Here is a 19,139-nt window from a genome sequence, read left to right as displayed (position 1 = left end):
GAAGGAATAGACTCAAATTGTTTCACAATTCATGATATACATTCAAAACAAAAAGATAATAGTATATATATATATATAACAGATATGATTTACATGGGAAAAAATCACCTCCCAAAACTAAAACTATATATTTGACTGCTTCCCTCTCAGCCAAGGATTCCAGGAAGGGCCACAAAGATAGAAACAACTCAGAAAACAGATACAGGGAGATAGAAGACAGCAAGTGACCTGCCCACCGTGGGAGGTCAAAAGACCCAATCCAGTAGTTGAAGAACCTTGATCCAGACTGAGATGTGGGGGGAAGTTTGTCTGTGGCCTGTGCACCAGGAGGGATTCAAGGCCAAAGTAAGTAAGTATGCATGGCTTTCAATTTCAGATTTTAAAAACGGTATAATTTAACCTTATAAGCAAGGTATCCATGAACCAAGATAACGACAGAGAAATGTAATTTTTAAAATGTTAAAAATATTAGTCTTATGCATGAAGTCCTAATATAAATCTGTTACTTATTCAAAATGTATTGCACTAAACAATTTTTTAAAAATTCTGAAGGGTCATGGAGGAAAGCAGCATCAGGGTTAATGCCCTTATGAAGTCATCAAATTGTGCTGTTAAAACTTCTTTGCCTCAAAATTCTAGTTAGAAACAGAACATATCTTAAAATCTTACTTTAAAACAGATTTCTAAATTACAAAAGCAAGACCACTAGGGCCAATCTTAAGTTATCCCTTTTATGGCTCTAAATGTGTTTAAAGTATTAATCTGAATAGACCAAGCAGAACTAATCGGAAGACTTGATATAATGCAACATATATCGCTGAGGTCCGTAAACCCGTCCAGGAAATTGCCACAGCATCCGCATATATGTGGCCGCATAATTTTGCCTCTTGCATGTCTTTGCCGCATATTTCGTCTTTTTTATTAATCTTTTTTTTTTTTAATTGGCGTTTCGGCTATTTTTCTAAGGCACCTGGCATACAATTTGTGACTGATACATAACTGGGGGGACAAACGTGGTGACGGATGGTCACTTGAAAATCCGGCTGGTCCTAATATTTTCATGAGTGATCGGTGACAAGGGATGTGTCAGTATAAAAATTGGACAATTTTTTTCCCGATTTTCGCTGTTTTGACTTCAGATTCTTGATCAGCGTCAAATTTACAATAGGTTTGATATCAAGAGCTCTGCACTTTTTGAGCGCAGAATTTGTGGTTCTGGCATAATTTCACTTTTTTGGGGCATAATCGGGCGGACAATGGCATTTTCCTAGAGGGACAGTTCAACTGGAATGTTTCAATATAAAATCGCAACATTTTCAAATACATCTATCCCAACATGACAAAACAATTTTTTAACTTTGTGGTAGCTTTGCTAGAGAAGAAAGCTCATGCGGCTAATTTCAACGTTAATGTTAAGGGCAAAGGGTGAACTGAATATTTGAAAAGACAAGACATACATTTCAAACATTAATCTAAAATAAGGATGTGTTTTGTTTTTTTTGGGTTTTTTTTGTTTACTCTGGTAGAAGATTAAGTTCGAAAATCAATTCAAATGGTGTCATAAAATGCCTCCTTAAATCTTATATTATTCAACAATTCAACATTCTGTCTTTGTCTTTATATCTGGCCCACAAATATGGTGACCTGACAAGACAAATCGGTAGTCTGGAAAATTTGAATACAGGATAATGATTAAGAAAGTTTAAACAAGCTTTTATAAGGAAAGCATAAACTTTTTTTAATATCTTAATTAGGGACAAAATTAATTGCATTTTAATACACATGAGATAGGAAATTATTTATTGTTTCTTATAAATAGGGAATGAGATTAGAGGAAGAGTAGCGTCCCTTGATTGGACATCACCGGCGAAGAAGTTATTTGTAAACAAACCAACTACAAGCCAAGCCGCTACAAATAGAAAATTTATTATTCATATTTCTGTACAAAAATGCATAATCAACGTAGATCTTTTCTTTAGTTCTCTTCATTATGAAATGTTAACAAAATATGATGTAGACTACAAATTAAAACTAAAAGATCGTTTGTTTATAAATAACTTCTCCGCCGGTTACGTCCAATAAAGGAATGCTACTCTTCCGCTAATCTCATTCCCTATAGCTCCAGTTGCTTCCAATTCATTTTGTCAGACTAGAACATATATGAATGCGATAAAAAGATGTTTACAGCAAAGGTGCCAGATGTGCTGAAACTGGGAATTCCCTTCAAAATATCACATGGAATTTAAGCATAAATGAGATAGCTGGCAACCACAGTTTCAGAGTTTGCAATGAGAAAGAAATATGTGTCAAGTACAACTGACAATCTATTTGCACATAACTTAATCAAACTGTTAAAAAAAATTTTTTGATACAAAATTCATTTCAAAACTTATTTCAGCCAATAAAATTATATCATATAACATTACCAGAATAATATGTACATGCACAACCATGATGATCGATCTTATATTATATCACAACAATTAAATAACATTATTAAAACTAACAGCACACACAATGTGTGTCCTTAATTGTCAAGATTCATGTAAAACACTTGAAAAAATACAGATTTATCACTAAACCCTGAAAATAGGTAGTCTATGGTATCTAATTTATCCTCATTACTAACATCCAATTTTGATGGATTAAAGAAAATACTGAGAACTGACAAAATGAACTTGGCAATAATTTCTTTAAATAATCTATTTCTTATACCACTTTTTAAAATGGTTATTTAAAGGTTAAAAACCATTCAGACTATTTCAGAAAAGAAATTCAGAACTGGGATTTTTAAAATTATGACATTAGAAATTTACTTGCTCCCAAAAGTATAATTTCATAATTAAAACGAAAATAATATACATTAAAAAAAAATTCGAGCCCATCTTCAAGGTGATTAATTGTTTTGAAAGATATGCTGCAGTAACTATTTTGACAACAACCCTTCTGTAATATACAAAGATTATCTGAGATAGACCAAAGGTGACGTGAACAAAACTTAACTTGCTTGACAACTGTGGGTGTTATGACACAATGTCCATTCCCTATGAAACCAATATGAAATATCATCATCAGTACTGAATAAGGGCTTTCCAGATTAATTCATTCGCATTCCTGTGGAATTAAAGAAGAAAAGAAATATTCTCAATTTGAGTTTTTAAATGTTTGAAAAAGAAAAAAAAAGAAAAAAGAAAAAGAAAAGTCAATTTATTTTTTCTTTTGTTAATGTACAGTGGACTCCATATACAATATGTCTGGATATAACAGGCATCAAGTTATAATGACAATTTTATAATTTAGCAATGACTATGAAAAATTTTTGTTTTCTATTTTTGTAGGAAATACTACTCTTAAATCAAAGCCCTATCTCCACTGAGTAAAAATCTTTTTGAATTTTGAAAATCCATTAATATATAACAAAGTTATGCAGTTTCAAAGATGTCATTTATTTGGATGACTCACAAAGAGAAAAAAATACGGAAAATATGGGACGCTTTTTCTGCGTTTTATCCTGGTTTGTGCCTGTATCTCGCTTAATACGTGGAATGAGATATTAAAACTTGGCAATTTTATGGCAAAATTATCAGAAAATATGATGAAGACATCAGAAGAGTTCTAACTTGTATAGTTTTAGAGCTGTATGGCTAGGGTCAACTATAAATTTGTTTTAAAATATACATAATATTGATCATTTGGAACTTTTCGGAAGTGTAATCTTGTGTCTACAACCCATACAAATGACACGAAAAATGCCTGCTGAATTATTATCAATCAGTCCCGTGAGACCATGGCTTATGTTAGTTCTAGTATTTATTTGAGAGAGAGAGAGAGAGAGAAGAGAGAGAGAGGAGAGAGAGAGAGAGAGAGAAGAGAGAGAGAAGAGAGAGAGAGAGAGAGAGAGAGAGAGAGAGAGAGAGAGAGAGAGAGAGAGAGAGAGAGAGAGAGAGAGAGAGAGAGAGAATGTGTTAATCTACTATCCCTATGACATAATAATGAAACAATACCTTAATTTTAAAAAAGCGCGCGAGAATTTGTGTCATCCGTCGTCGCGAACAAGGTTGCCAGATGGCCACGTGTGTGGCCAAATATATAATTTTGTTTCTTTTTTAACATTTTATTCATCTATGTTTGTCTCAGTGACATTTATCTATATCAATATTGACAGCCATATGATTTTCTATTTAGCCACTTTTGAAGTCGAATTTGGTCAGGTTAAAGTCTGGCCACCTGGCAGCCTTGCCTCGCTCACGTCATTTTCGTGTCGCGCAATGGTGGAGCAAAATGGCCGTCTCCATATTTTCACTCATTGAAATGCAAATTGGGTTGATGTTTTGTGAGAATACGGGAAAAGTACTTATCAAAATCGAATGAAATTTGAAATATAAATAGAAGAAATGTGCGTTTTTAACCTTATGAGCGACAAAATCTCTCCTCTTTGTAGTTGTAGAAATATTGTTCTCCAAAGAGTAAAAATCTATTTTTAACGGTCTTCCGGTAATCGTACGAGTTTTGTCGCTTGACATAATCTAAAATGACCTCTTTTCTAACTGTGTGCCAACTTTCAGTCATATTCAATTATAAACAGCGTCGTAATTAATTCTTTAAAATAGCATGCACGAAAAGGCTTCGTCCCATATTTTGTCGCGAATTTGGGCACTTCTTGAGCGAAAAAGAGGCCCAAAGATTTGTGCGGGATAGTCATTGCTATATAATTTTACCATTTATCATAACTGAGTTATTTACATTTATACTTCAAACATCAAACTTTTAATTTGTACAAGTTCAAGTCAGAACGTGAAAAAATGATCAAAATTGCTTAATTTCACAACATGTCCAAAGATGGGTTAAACTCAACCCCATAAAAAAAAAAACATCTTCCATTAACAAAGTTCATTTCTCAGAAACACCAGTTCCATGAAATCAGCACTCTCATGTCATACATCATTGGAAAGTGTAGATTAAGCTCTAAAAGATGATTTACATCAATGTATATGTAACCAAATATTTGAAAATTTCCACATTTGACAGCTACCACAAAGGGAGGATTAAACTTCCCATTTGAACTAACCGCTTTTTTCTCATATTGTTACATTTTGACACTTAACACCCATAGTTTTTAATCTTTTGATATTCTGAATAAAATAACTTGTTTTGATTTTTGTTGTTGTGGAATTTGTCAATTTAAAAAAATGTTAATTTCACCTCTGGAGTTAAACACGAAAACCAATAATACAACAACCTATCACCACACTATTAGACCATTTGTTTTTGAGCCTTTGTCTTTTTAAAAATCGAAATAATCCAAGATGACTGCCAAACCATTTCAATTTTCATGGCAGCGGGTGAATATTTTTTCATGTCCTGTTATTAAATGTATCATCATTATTATAAAAATTAAAAAATTTTATTTTTGCTACCACATGTCCGCTTAAAACGCATTAACCCAAATCACAGGAGATGTGAATGACTAGGTACCTGGCTTTGGACAGTGACAGATATTTTAAGTGATGCAATAAAAAAGGATGCCCAGTAGACAACTTGCACCATTTGAAATGAAAATTTGATTAAAAATGGCCTGCTCGTGGAGCAAATAAAAATTGTGGAGTGCAATGATCATTGTGAACCAATTGAAATGCATGATATAAATGTTCATATAGGTATTCATCTTGCTCTTAATCTATTTTTTTCACAATGACTGTTCCGCCTAAACAATTGGGGGTTTTTTCTGCTTCCTAATCACCAGGCATTTAGGCAATCACCAATGTAATAGTAAAAATTCATCCAATTTTTTGTTTGTTTTAGTCACTTTTATCCCTCAAATAAATTCATATCATTCAGAACAAGCACACGAACAATGAACAGAAAGCCTTTGACCGATAAAATATTTGGTCTTAAATAATCAAAATTCATGTTTTTAAAGTCAAAGAACATTTGGAACAATTCAAATTATGAAAAAGATGAAATAAAATTACTACAAATTACTTAATAAAAAAAACGAAAATACTTAACTTTCTGTTAGCAAGTAAAAGAAATCAAACACTAATATTAAATGCAGTTTACCTCAATTTTATCACATAAGGTTACTTGACTGTGAAAGGAGTTGGAAAGATTGATTTCACTTCAGTGATTTACTTTATGATATATCAATCCTATATCAACCCCTGTTCTGGAAATTCTGCATTGGCTACTGGTGAAGTAGCGTATTCAGTTCAAGATTTTATATTATTGTTATAGCTCCTTCTGTGGTCTGACACCATCCTACTTAAATGAACTTGTGTCTCATTATAGACCTGGTAGATCACTAAGATAAAATATGCATCTTATGACAGAGGTACCCTCTAAGTCTTTTTGTTTTACAACAAATCCTTCAGAGTAATAGCGCCGAGGTTGTGGAATTCCCTTTCATACAATACCAAAAACAGTGATAATTTAGATACATATAAGAAATTGAAAACTGAATTATTTAGAAGAGCTTATTTTGACACTTAATGTGCTTTATATGTTTTAAATCAGGGTAGATGGTATAGTAATGTGTATGTAAAGAGTTTGCGTAGAAGTTTCCAAATGTGGGTTTGAGTCTGCAGGTGTATGTGTGTATGCACGTATATTCGTGTATGATAGTTTATATAGTCTTAGTGATTGTTAAGTGCCATAGAGCACTTGTCAGTGGATTAATCGCCACTATATCAGTATATTATATTATTATTATTATTATTATTATTATTATTATTATTATTATTATTATTATTATTATTATTATTATTATTATTATTATTATTATTATTATTATTAATATTATTATTATTATTATCATTTTTATTATTTTATTTCTCAAGACATCTTCTTAACTTAATACCATTCAGTCTATCGTAGTAAAAAAATCTCAGCACTCAAGGACTGAGCACAAAATGATTACATGATCCAACAACAAAAAACAACCCATATTTAACAGTTTATTATACATATATAATGAATCAAAAGAATATCATCTAGTTAGACAAGAGCAGAGGTGACCAAGACATATCATCTCAAATTATAAAACGGCTTGAACCATTTTGATCATTGGCAGAAGATGAGTTCAAGTCAAAAACATTCATTATCAAGTCTGGTTTGTCAGATTAATCTCAAACCAATACTCTCACTTTCGGGATTTTTTAATTCAGGCAGTCTATCATACATCACTTTTTTAACTTACCATTGGTGGCCATATTGCTGGACATGGCAATAGCCGAGCCTGAACCCGATGAAGCTTTCTGTTTGAGCATGGTCCAATCAAAGACATAATCATATTGGTGGTTTAGTGTGCGAAACAAGATTCTAAAAAGCTGCCTTAGATACATGTAATCAGGAGACTCCTCAAACCTTAGGCCTCGACAGTAATTCAGGTACATAGCAAATTCAGCTGGGAAGCCCTGAGGGGAATGAAACAAATGAAAGCCTATAAACATTAAAATCAATTGTAATCAAGTGCTCTCGATTATCAAGAAATATACTAAAGATAGTAGGCCCTGATTAATCACTGAACAGGATCAAGTGATTAATCTGGGTTTATTTTGTGATAGTGTTACATGAATTTTTACTTACTTTTGACTTTAGCACTTTTCGCCTCCTAGTCATGCGATTGGAACACCTTGGCTGCCTCTTCTAACCTGTGTGAGATCTCTCAATCTTCCATGGTCTTCTGCCATACATCTTAGAAACAGGGTCTTTTGCTGAATCTATTTTATGTTGAGATTTTATGTGTTTGAGGTCTCTGCTTAACACAGAGTAAATTGTCTTTAGTGGTCTGGTATTTATTTGTCTCTTCTTAGAACATGGTCGAAGAATTGCATCAGGCCTCTTAAATTTGTGAGAGAAAGATTTGTCATTGCACTTGCTGTAGACTACTTTATTGTCAATTTTCATTGGGTATTGGATGTTCAGGACTTTCTTCAGTTGTTTGCGGAGAAATTATCAAGTTTTTCTCTTCGCTTAGCTTTAATACCCAACTACAATAGTTATAGTTAAGTATAGACTTCACAAAAGCTTTGTATAATTTGATCTTCATATTGATTTTTACTTTGTTGTCCTGATTATTGAGGACGACCATCAAGTTTTTTTCTTTTTGAATATATCTTCGTCACCTATTAGTGCCCCCTCTTTTTGTTTTTTGACCTCCATCTGTCTTCTTTCCTTGACAGTCGTAATTCTTCTAAATTGACACAAAGTTGATCTTTTTGTAGGGTACTTTTGATTTGGTTCAGGCCAATAAAGTCAATATTGTCAGCATATGTTATTTCCCGAGGTAGCTTTTTTTTTGTTTTAACTGTGAGTCATGGGTAGGGATTTGTGCACTTCTTTTAATGGAAGTTGATAACTGACCCCAATGTGACAGTTGCTGTATTATTAAAATTCTACAAAACAAAGTTATAAAACAAAGATGCAAAACACATAACTTATTTGAAGGAAAACCTGAACCGCTATTCAAACCCATCACACTTAGAGAAATAAGACATGCTGCCAAGAGCCTTAACAACAAAAGAACACCTGAAGAAGATGGCTTGTGTTCAGAACTATTGAAACATGAACCAATATAAATGGGAAAATAACACCATTGTTAGGTAAAGATGCAATCAAAATGTTGATGACTTCTATTAAGTAGATGGTGAACCAAAACACTGTCATTTATAATATTAAATTTTCAAACTCATCACATTGTGATTGTAAGTGAATGGGACTGAACACTGCATGCAAGTAAAATAATTTAGATTATTTATTCAACCACTGGGTACAAATGTGATAAAGACAGTCTGCCTTGCTTATGACCAACATTTGAAAATCTTCACCTTTAATCCATAGTTAGATAACAGCTTTTTACCGCTATACTTTTGTTGAAGATACAAACAACTGACAAAATAGTAGTTGAAAAGACAAACAAGATCACATAATTAGTGCGCACTCTAGGTAAAGTTCTTTTGAGAGATAAATTCATAAATGACCCATAAATGATTTAATTATTATTAAAATATATTTTACGAAAATAATGAGCTTCGGTGGAGAATTAATTATTATAAAACAAAAAAAGACAAATTGCTTTAACTAACCTTGCAAAGGACTTCAACAGGTGTAGACATTTTCTTTTCACTGATTTTCTCATACTTTTGCTTCTTTGTAGCTGCCTATAAAGAATAGAATTGTTGGGGTTTTTTATTTAATCATACAAATTACAAAATTCTGATGATTTTGACTTACCTTACCCAACTTAATGAGCAAATAAAACCTATTACCCCTTGCAAAATTTTTCATTGCTCTTCTCTTGTCAATATATTTTTTTTTATTTAATCGAAAACACAATCATAGCAAGTGTGATACAGGATATGGAGATAGTGGTTACAATATATTATGCTGTTTTGAGTCCCCCTCCCCACAAACACACACATACAGTAATATGTAGCAGGCTTCTGCATTATAATAATACCAACACCTAAACAGGTTGATGCTTAATAGCATAAATGTGAGCTAGCTGGATAAAAGTATGAGCACTAACTGGCATATTTTTTTTTCATATTAAGCAGGCGGTTTATTTTCCTTCCAAACGTTTCATAAGGATAATATTGTAAATTCAATTTTTGGATCTAGTTGACCCCAACAAATTGAGCTAAAGGTCACATATTGAACACCTAGACATCTAAACATTCAAAGACGTAATGCTGAGGGATAAAAAAGATTGCACTTTAGTCACATAGCCATTTTTGAGTAAAAGGAAATAACATTTTCCCCATCTTTCCTCTAAACTGGCTAAAAAAAAAAAATCATAATCTGGAAGTTAAGTTGGAAGAATGATCTAAAAAGTTTTCAAATGTTTTCTTATAAAATGGTGTCTCTATTTTCATCGATTGTTCCATCAAATTACTCATAAATGCAAAAATATTTTTTAATTTGTTATCTTAAACAAGGAACTGCCAAACCTGAACAGCTGTGATTGCCCAAATATTAAAAAATTACCTTTAGACCTTGCCATGGTAAAGATCCCCTGTTAAAGTACATCAGTACATAACCCAATGATTCCATGTCATCCCGTCTTGCTTGTTCAATTCCCAAGTGGGCATTAATACTGGCATAACGAGCAGTGCCTGTAAGATTCTTATCCTCTCGATATGAAATATGTTGCCGTGTGCGATTATCACGATATTTCTTGGCCAGTCCAAAATCAATTATGAACACCTGAAAGAAATTTTTTAAGTTATAAAAAAAAATTATTTTTCATTTCACGACTAACAATCTGTTTGGCATAGTAGATTGGTTTATATATTTACAAAAAAAAACGAAAACAAACAAAAAAATCCTGACTTGGCAAAGTAATTGTTTAACATTTAATGAGTAGAGGATGGTGCGCCATCAGAATCAACCCAAATGATGTCTGGTGTTCCTCAGGGTACAGCTCTCGGCCCCCTCTTGCTCTTAATCTAAATCACTTATACTTGGAACCCAACTGAGATTGTTTGCAGATGACAGTTTTATATATCACACAATAAGAACTAACGTGACACTGAAATTCTTCAAGCCAACTTAGCTTACAATGCTGGGAAATTGAAAATAGCATGGAATTCCATCCTCAGAAGTGCCAGGTTCTAAAATCAACAAACAAGAAAATCATACATTCAACATACACAACACATAATACCACACTAGATTCTTCTTTGTGAGCAAAGCAAAATATCTAGGAGTAACAATAACTAACTAAATTGGAAAGATCGTGTAACAAACATATGCAACAAAGCAAATTCTACTTTGGCTTCCTCAGAAGAAACTTGTACGACAGCAGGAGAGAAATAAAATTGAAGTGCTACAACATCTTTGTGACACCTACACTGGAAAATTGCAGCTCTGTCTGGGATCATCACTACAAATCAGAAATCCAAGAAATCAGACAAATACAAAACAGAGCAGTGAAATTTATAAATCAAAACAACAAAGAAAATAACCCCCAAAAAAACATGAAACTGATTTAGATCTTGTACAGCTACAACAAAGAAGAAAGCATGACAAAGTGACAACATTTTACAAAGGCCTAAACGTTGAAAAAAACATTTACCCCTCTGTAATATTCAACTAAATAAGAGAAAGCTATCCAAGTTTATGGTTTCCCACTCAAGAGTGGATGCCCACTTGTACATGTTCATACAACCGACATTGAGAGACACTGGAATAGTCTCACATCTCCAATGGTAGAAAATACTGTGGTCTGAGGAATCTTCAAAATTGAAGTTGCCAGACTTAAAAGGAGAAGGAGGAAGAATAAGAATAATAAGAGAAGAAGAAGAAGAAGAAGAAGAAGAAGAAGAAGAAGAAGAAGAAGAAGAAGAAGAAGAAGAAGAAGAAGAAGAAGAAGAAGAAGAAGAAGAAGAAGAAGAAGAAGAAGAAGAAGAAGAAGAAGAAGAAGAAGAAGAAGAAGAAGAAGAAGAAGAAGAAGAAGAAGAAGAAGAAGAAGAAGAAGAAGAAGAAGAAGAAGTTTTTGTTTTTAAGGGTTTTACGGCACTTGTGACAAACTTAGGTCACATCAGCGCCAGTAAAAAGAAAATGGAAAAGCCAAGTATTCTAGATTTACAATCAAAGCATCCAATAAAAAGTAAGACAAAAGAAGATTGGTTCAAATAGAGAACAGATGTAGATTCCAAGAGCATACCATCAATGTACTTAGTTTGAGATCACCTTAAAGTTTCTTCCAGACACCAGCACATATCCCACTACCAAATGTTTACAGACAACATAACAAACAATACATAACAGGGAGATGATTTACAAGGAAAAATATCATCTCCCAAAACTATAACTATACATTTGACTGCTTCTCTTCCAGTCAAGGACTCCAGCCAGGGCTGGAACAAAACCAAGTAATCCCATTCCAAGACGAAGACAGAAAGCAACTCGAAAAACATATATAAGAGGATATAAGACACAACATACCTCTTGCCCACCATGGTAGGTCAAAAGACCCCGCCCAAAAGAAGAAGGAAAATGTGAGCTTTACTACAATTTTTTTAAGGGCACAAGTTATAGAATTCAACCCTGAAATTAAATAGAAAGCCCAATCATAGGCTAAACGTTCAAGAACATTAATAATGTAAGGAAAAGACACTTTTAATTCGTAAAAAATCATTTTACGATGGGAAAACAAACAAGCTGTCCATGACATTTTCCAAATAATAAATGACTGTCATTTTCTTTTCTAATAACTCAAAATAATATGTATATTAGACAACAATTTAATCAGCTGAATCTAATAAAGGAAACAATTTGTTAAAATTCAAAACTAGTATTGTTCTTAACTTCTTAGTAAATTAACAAGTTTCAAACCAGTTTCATCACAATGAGTACTTCTTTATCAATCACAGTCATAATTTATTTGTGTAAACAATAATTATTTCAAACAAACAAATTCAAAATAAAAACATGAAACTGTCGAAACACAATAAATTCTAAAAGAAAAAAAATGCTTACTTTGTTACAATGTCTACCAATACCCATGAGAAAGTTGTCAGGTTTAATATCTCGATGAATAAAATTTTTGTTGTGCACATATTCAATCCTGTTTATCATCTGAAAAGAAAAGAAAAAAAAAAAGGAAAGATAAAAATACATGCAGACTAGTTTCCTCATTGCAGTTCCACTTAGTTATAAATTATGCATGATTTTGTCAGCATCTGGTTCTGAAAGTGCAAGTGACCATAATTTCAATTTGGTTTAAATTCAAGAATGACTTCAGAGATTGGAGTCAAACATGTTGCAATTGAGTTTATGCTTATGATAATGAGAAACTGCATCTGGAGCTTACAGGGAAAACTAGATGCAAGTGATTATTTTGAATTACATGGTGTCCATTAAGTCTTTCCCTGATTTCAAAGACTTATTATTCTATTTATTATTATATTTTGCATCTGGTTTTCCCCATCTTCAAAGGAAAAGTCACATATACATGCCCGTGAGTCATCCACCTTCATTACATCACTAAATTTAGAAAGACCTCATTATTCTCTCCTTCTATTTCGGAATCATAACAGTGTTACAAAATTCTACCAAATCACCAAAAGTAGCGCATTATAGTTTCATAGCTCAGTTTGCCAGACCATTACAGGACATGAAAATATTAAAAAACAAAAACAAACAGGTTTTCTAAATTTGCTGAGACATGTTTAGTATTGTCAGATGCACAAAAGAGTTATAGGCCCATTTTTCTTTGCTGTGAAAACGATTACTGTAAATATCAGTGATGATAATGGCAATTTGTCAAAAAGGAGGAAATGTATCGGTCCAACTCAAACCAAAATTACTCAATATCATAGTTACATAACACACAGTGGTTTAGCAGCGGATCACTTAGTTGAGATGCTAGGTCAAGAGGTCGCAACTCTTGTTTGCTTTACCCGAGCTCTGGTATTACTGGTATGGCACATGCCTGGAGTCAGTGAAGCGAGTAGTCTAATTGGTCTGATAAATAATAGCATACCAAGTGGCAACTATCTTAACAACTAAAACATGGAAATTTAGTATCCCCCCCCCCCCCCAACCCCCACATCAACCCACCAAAAAAGGATGTTTATATAGAAAAAAAAAATTTAAAAAGTTAAAACAAAAACTAAACAATGGCATGCCAATTAGTTCATTCTCAACTGAAATTACAAAACAAACAACAACAAATTTTTAAATCATATTGCTTATCAACCACTCACCATTTATAAATAAATGTTAACCTTACCTGGTCAGCTAACATCAAAATGGTTTTCATTGTAAACTTTCGACCGCAAAAATTGAACAGATCTTCCAAACTAGGTCCCAACAAATCCATGACAAGTGCTTGATATTCTTTTTCTTGACCAAAGAACCTTTCAGGCAAAATGTAGAAGACAAATTAAATAACGACAAAAAGAATAAATAATAATCTATCTTAATAAAATCATAATTGGTTATTGTTGACACTCTACTCTTAAGATTAGATTACAATCAGTAAGTTGAAATTCTTCAGACTACAGAAATGTATCAATTTTACAACATGAATTTGATATATATATATTTGCAAGAAATATGTTTTGACATACCTGACATGAGGAATGCCTACTCCACCAGCAAGAATTTTATACAATTTACTTTCATACAAAAGCTGCGGGTGACGGGCTTTGACAGACTCCAACTTTACAGCAACTTCCTAGAGAAGATTATTGAAAAACACTTATTCGCCTTGCATTAAACACTAAATGAAAATAATACAATGACTTGGGAGTTCATAAAAATGTGGAGCTTCTTTGGTTTCTTGGAGGAACCCTGGGTATGAAAATAACTTTAAATGAAATTTCTGGTCCACAAATAACCCCCCCCAAAAAACGAATAATAATAAAAATAAGAGGAAAAATTTCATTGATTTACAGTAGAGGCCATTGGTCAAGATCAAATCTTGTTTAAAATAAACTTTTCGTCCACTCCAATATTTTTCCTTACTTACATTATAAGTGGTGGTAGTGATGATGATGTATGATGGTGGAGGTTGTAGAGGTAATAATTGTAGTGGTGGTGGTTGTAGTAGCAGTGGTAGTGATGACAATGTGGTGGTGGTGGTTGTAGTAGTAGTGGTAGTAATGATGTGGTGTGGATGTAGTAGTAGTGGTAGTGATGATGATGTGGTGGTGGTGGTGGTGGTGGTGGTTGTAGTAGTAGTGGTAATGATGATGATGTGCTGGTTGTGGTGGTGGTTGTAGTATTAGTCGTAGTGATGATGTGGTGGTGGTGGTTGTAGTGGTAGTGGTCGTGAGGATGATGTGGTGGTGGTTGTAGTAGTAGTGGTAGAGATGATGATGTGGTAGCGGTGGTTGTAGTAGTAGTAGGTGTAGTGATGATGATGTGGTGGTGGTGGTTGTAGTAGTGGTAGTGGTGGTGGTTGTAGTAGTCGTGGTAGTGATAATGATGTGGTGTTGTTGGTTGTAGTAGTAGTGGTAGAGATGATGGTGGTGGTGGTGGTTGAAGTAGTAGTGGTTGTGATGATGTGATGATGGTGGTTGTAGTAGTAGTGGTTGTGATGATGTGATGATGGTGGTTGTAGTAGTAGTGGTAGTGATGATGATGTGGTGGTTGGATGGGTATCCTTGGAACAATTTGATCAAACCTGAATTTGACGGATGTTGCCTGTAACCCGGAAATGTTTGCTCAAGACCAGATTTTTTTCTGGTGAAACCGGAGTTTTGGCATCATTGGCTGAGAGAAAAGGGTAACTTTGATATAAATCATAATTTATTTTGGTTTAGTCCGACATGATTCTCGAAAGTTTACTTCATTTAATATGTCACTCTAAGGATACCAACTTGGAACATTGCATTGACACTGTAAAATACTTTTGTGCATGACGTCATTACTGATTATACTGATGATTGCGATAGCATTATGAGGTTTGATGCAATGATGGGAACCCTTGGTGACGGCAGTTTTTATGAAAACAAAACAAAGATGGCAAAATGGCTGAAAACAATGAGAAAGCTATGGTATGCCTATGGTTTCATGAAAATTGATCAATAACGTGTGAAGAGGAAATTTACACAAGAAAAATAAGCCCCAGTTAGGAACACAATTATAGCCTTGTAAACAACTTTAAAACAACAGGTTCAGTCACCAGAGCAGTACAAAGAGGAAGAAGACTGCGCTCTCAAGAGGCTAATCAGTGAAGTCCTTACCTTATTCGACGAAACACCCAAGTAGTCATTGAGCCTGGCTAAAAGATGAGTCACTGAGCCTGCAGTGCTCTTAACAGTCGAAAGTCAAGAAGTCTGAACATTTTTTATATCCCCATCCCCCCCCCCCTTCCCTGCATCTGTTGGTCGAACTCAAACTAAATCCAAAATGACACAGCATAAGAAAAATATTTATATTTTAATTTTAAGGAAAATATTATCAATAAATATCATTTCATCCATACATGTATCTCACCAACAATGTTTCTTTTCCACTATATAAAGATATGATAAATTTTTGCCTCAAAGGTCATACCATTTTCATGCCTTATGCTAGAACTTATTGGTTGTTGCAACTAAGTGGTGGTACAAATTATAAGAGTCATGAATTTTAAATAAATAGAAAAAAATACTGAATTCAAAATTAGCCAATCCTTCTTTGCTTCCCCAGCCGTTTTACTGATAGTATTTTTTCACTATAATCAGAGAGACAACTCTACCAGAATCAGAATGTTATATGAATTTTAGAGGGGGTTCCGGTTTCGGTTTCGAAAGATGGTTTCGAAACCGTACATCGCTCGTGGTCGAAATTCGAAACCAGGGCAGGTGGTGGCAGTAGGCTAAAAGTAATATACTGCCTAGCTTTTGGTTAAAGCCAAGTAGGTACTACCTTTTGAAATAACAGTATAAATAATAGCATGACACGAGAGATGTCTACGTGACATTAGAGGCTCGATGAACCTACCTCTCACTTCCAAGATGTTTGTGTGTTTCCCGGTTCCAGAAGATGGATTTTTTTAAAAAGCGATTTGCCATGTACAGAAATAAAAGTCCCTAAAACATCATCTCGCTCAATCACTTTCCCCTATCCTGTCGACCATCATCTTATACAAGATTCCTCATCTTGTGTCAGTTTTGACGCTTGGCGCCAACCTGTCTGGGTTGACGTCAGTAAACTAGTAGTATCTACGGAATTCATTCAAATGAACACAGGAGTCAAATTTGGATAATCAGATAATGGCTAAAAAGTCAGAAGCTGGAAAAGACGGAAGTCCGCCAAAAAGTGGAAAATTAAGACTGTACTGTAAAAGCATGTCTTCAGTAAACAAGATAGCCCGAAAGTATAAATCTTGTCTTGTGCATGCTTTGGAAGGACGTGATTAGTCAGTACGAGTTGATTTTGCACAGCAAGTCCTAAACAGACAACTCATTAAAAACATTGCCTTTTCAGATGAAGTAACTTTTGATGTGTACAAACACAATTTTCGATATTGGAGTAGATTGGAACAAATAAAAACCAGATTAAGTTATCAGTTATCGAGTACGTCACAACTCGCCAAAAGTCAATGTCTGATGTGAACTGACCATGCCATAGAATCATAGAAAGAAAGAGTGGTCAGTCCTTTCTTTTAATGACAGTGACAGTAACAAACTATCTGGCCAATTATCGTTATTAATTGGGTATCTAAATCTAATGTCCCTTGCCACCACAAAAAAAAAAAAAAATTTTAATCAGAAAAATATCAAAAATTCAGTTTTCAGTAGAATCAGAATAGGACTACTAAGTACTATCTAGAAGATTGAGATAGATCTAGGTTTACAGTGTGGCACCTAACTTGAATTTAAATATAAAATGAAAACTGGTAAACTCCTTACTCCTTACCTCCCCATTTTGAATGTTGATTGCTAAATAAATATCACCAAAAGAACCACTGCCAATTTTTCTGACCAGGCGATATTTTCCATTGATGTTGAAGTCGCCTTTCGACGCGGATGAAGTCGACATGTTGTGACTGTGACCACTGTCCTGTCAGATTCCTCTGATCATAGGAAACACTCTTTTTATTCTCTAGATACAAGTACAAGCCTTATTCGAGGTGTGTAATTTATTCCATTCCTAACTATTTCAGTATCCGTCAGTAGTGATATACTTAGCAGCATTTGGTGTAAAAACTCGACGAAAGATGTGTTTTGTTTGGGTTTTTTGGTTCTTTTCGTTCTTTCTTTCTTGTCTGTTCTTGAGGACACACCTAACTGTTCTATTTATAACTTTTTATTCTACTGTGACACCATTTTACGGAGACAACAAACACAGAACACTGTTGCATTATAGGATACAATTTTCTTTCGCCTTTCCAAAATACTGGTCTGGAAGCTAGGGAAAATGTTGATTTCAAATTATTTCCAGTCAAAAGTCGCATATTTTAAATAAATTTTTCATTTAATGCAATCAATTTATTTGTAGAACAATCTCTTAATAATATTATTATTTTCTACCTCTAAAAATTATTTGATAATAGCGTATCCAATCCAATTGTACTAATGTCGTCAAGGGAATGAGAGAGCGCGTATAGCAACTGTATACAAAAGAGAAGAAGATCCGGTTTCGGTATTCTAAATCAAAGCAATTAATTGCAAACTTAATTAAAAGTCAATTCTGACTGATAAGTTTTTAAAAAATAGTTATTGCTTCCTCCTTGGAAGTCATGTATTGAATTTACAAGGCTATAAACAGCGACAAACGCCACTCATGATTCCCCAGCGAAATCTTTAAAAAAATAGAGTAGGTACTTATGCCTATTCAAACAGATAATAAGAAACTTCTGCTTTTACGCATACAAATTTAAAAAACCATCACATCGGGAATAAACGTTATAGACAAATTGTCTTTCCAAGGGATATAAGAGAACGGAATTAATTGCCAGGTCACGTCATCAACACCCTTCATCAGACGATTGACCTTAAGATTGAACCCAACATCTATCATTTTGTTCTGGTTTTTTTTTTTTTTTTTTTTTTTTTTTTTTTTTTTTTTTTTTTTTTTTTTACTAATACCGTAATTTTCATGGACCCACAGGCCTTTACCTTTAGCATCTCATCGATCAGATTCTGATGGACAATCAAACATACGATCTTTTCTCTTTCATATGTATATAAACCCAGTAAAGGATAAAGTATATATATATATATATATATATATATATATATATAATATATATATATATATATATATATATATATTATATATATATACATATATATATATACATACATATATATATATATATATATATATATATATATATATATATATATATATATATATATATATGAGTGTTGGTAGGTACTTGTAGGTACGAGAGTGCTCGATAATGTAGGTTAGAGCTAATACAATATATAAATGGAGTCACTCACTTATTTATGGCCGAAACACATGTTTCTTTGATCTCCACGTCGTCAAGTTACATATTCTTCTTCTTCTTCTTCTTCTTCTTCTTCTTCTTCTTCTTCTTCTTCTTCTTCTTCTTCTTCTTCTTCTTCTTCTTCTTCTTCTTCTGCTTCTTCTTCTTCTTCTCTTCTTCTTCTTCTTCTTCTTCTTCTTCTCTTCTTCTTCTTCTTTCTTCTTCTTCTTCTTCTTCTTCTTCTTCTTCTTCTTCTTCTTCTTCT

General features: G+C 33.5%; 1 protein-coding gene across 1 annotated transcript; it reads right to left on the bottom strand.

Moving 5' to 3' along the window:
- Nucleotides 1-1,910: 1,910 nt before the first annotated feature.
- On the bottom strand, nucleotides 1,911-17,793 carry LOC144965223 (casein kinase I-like). The gene is made up of 8 exons (XM_078900326.1): nucleotides 17,356-17,793; nucleotides 14,076-14,182; nucleotides 13,736-13,862; nucleotides 12,481-12,579; nucleotides 9,985-10,203; nucleotides 9,084-9,158; nucleotides 7,196-7,412; nucleotides 1,911-3,114 (listed from the first exon to the last, which is right to left on the bottom strand). The coding sequence occupies exons 1-8, from the start codon at nucleotides 17,476-17,478 to the stop codon at nucleotides 3,098-3,100; spliced, it is 984 nt and encodes a 327-aa protein (XP_078756452.1). The 5' UTR covers nucleotides 17,479-17,793; the 3' UTR covers nucleotides 1,911-3,097.
- Nucleotides 17,794-19,139: the final 1,346 nt, after the last annotated feature.

Source organism: Berghia stephanieae, chromosome 2, assembly GCF_034508935.2.
Source record: "Berghia stephanieae isolate SIO BIC M18660-M18661 chromosome 2, UCSD_Bste_1.3, whole genome shotgun sequence".
Classification (NCBI taxonomy): domain Eukaryota; kingdom Metazoa; phylum Mollusca; class Gastropoda; order Nudibranchia; family Aeolidiidae; genus Berghia; species Berghia stephanieae.
This window is presented reverse-complemented; position numbering and strand designations above follow the sequence as displayed.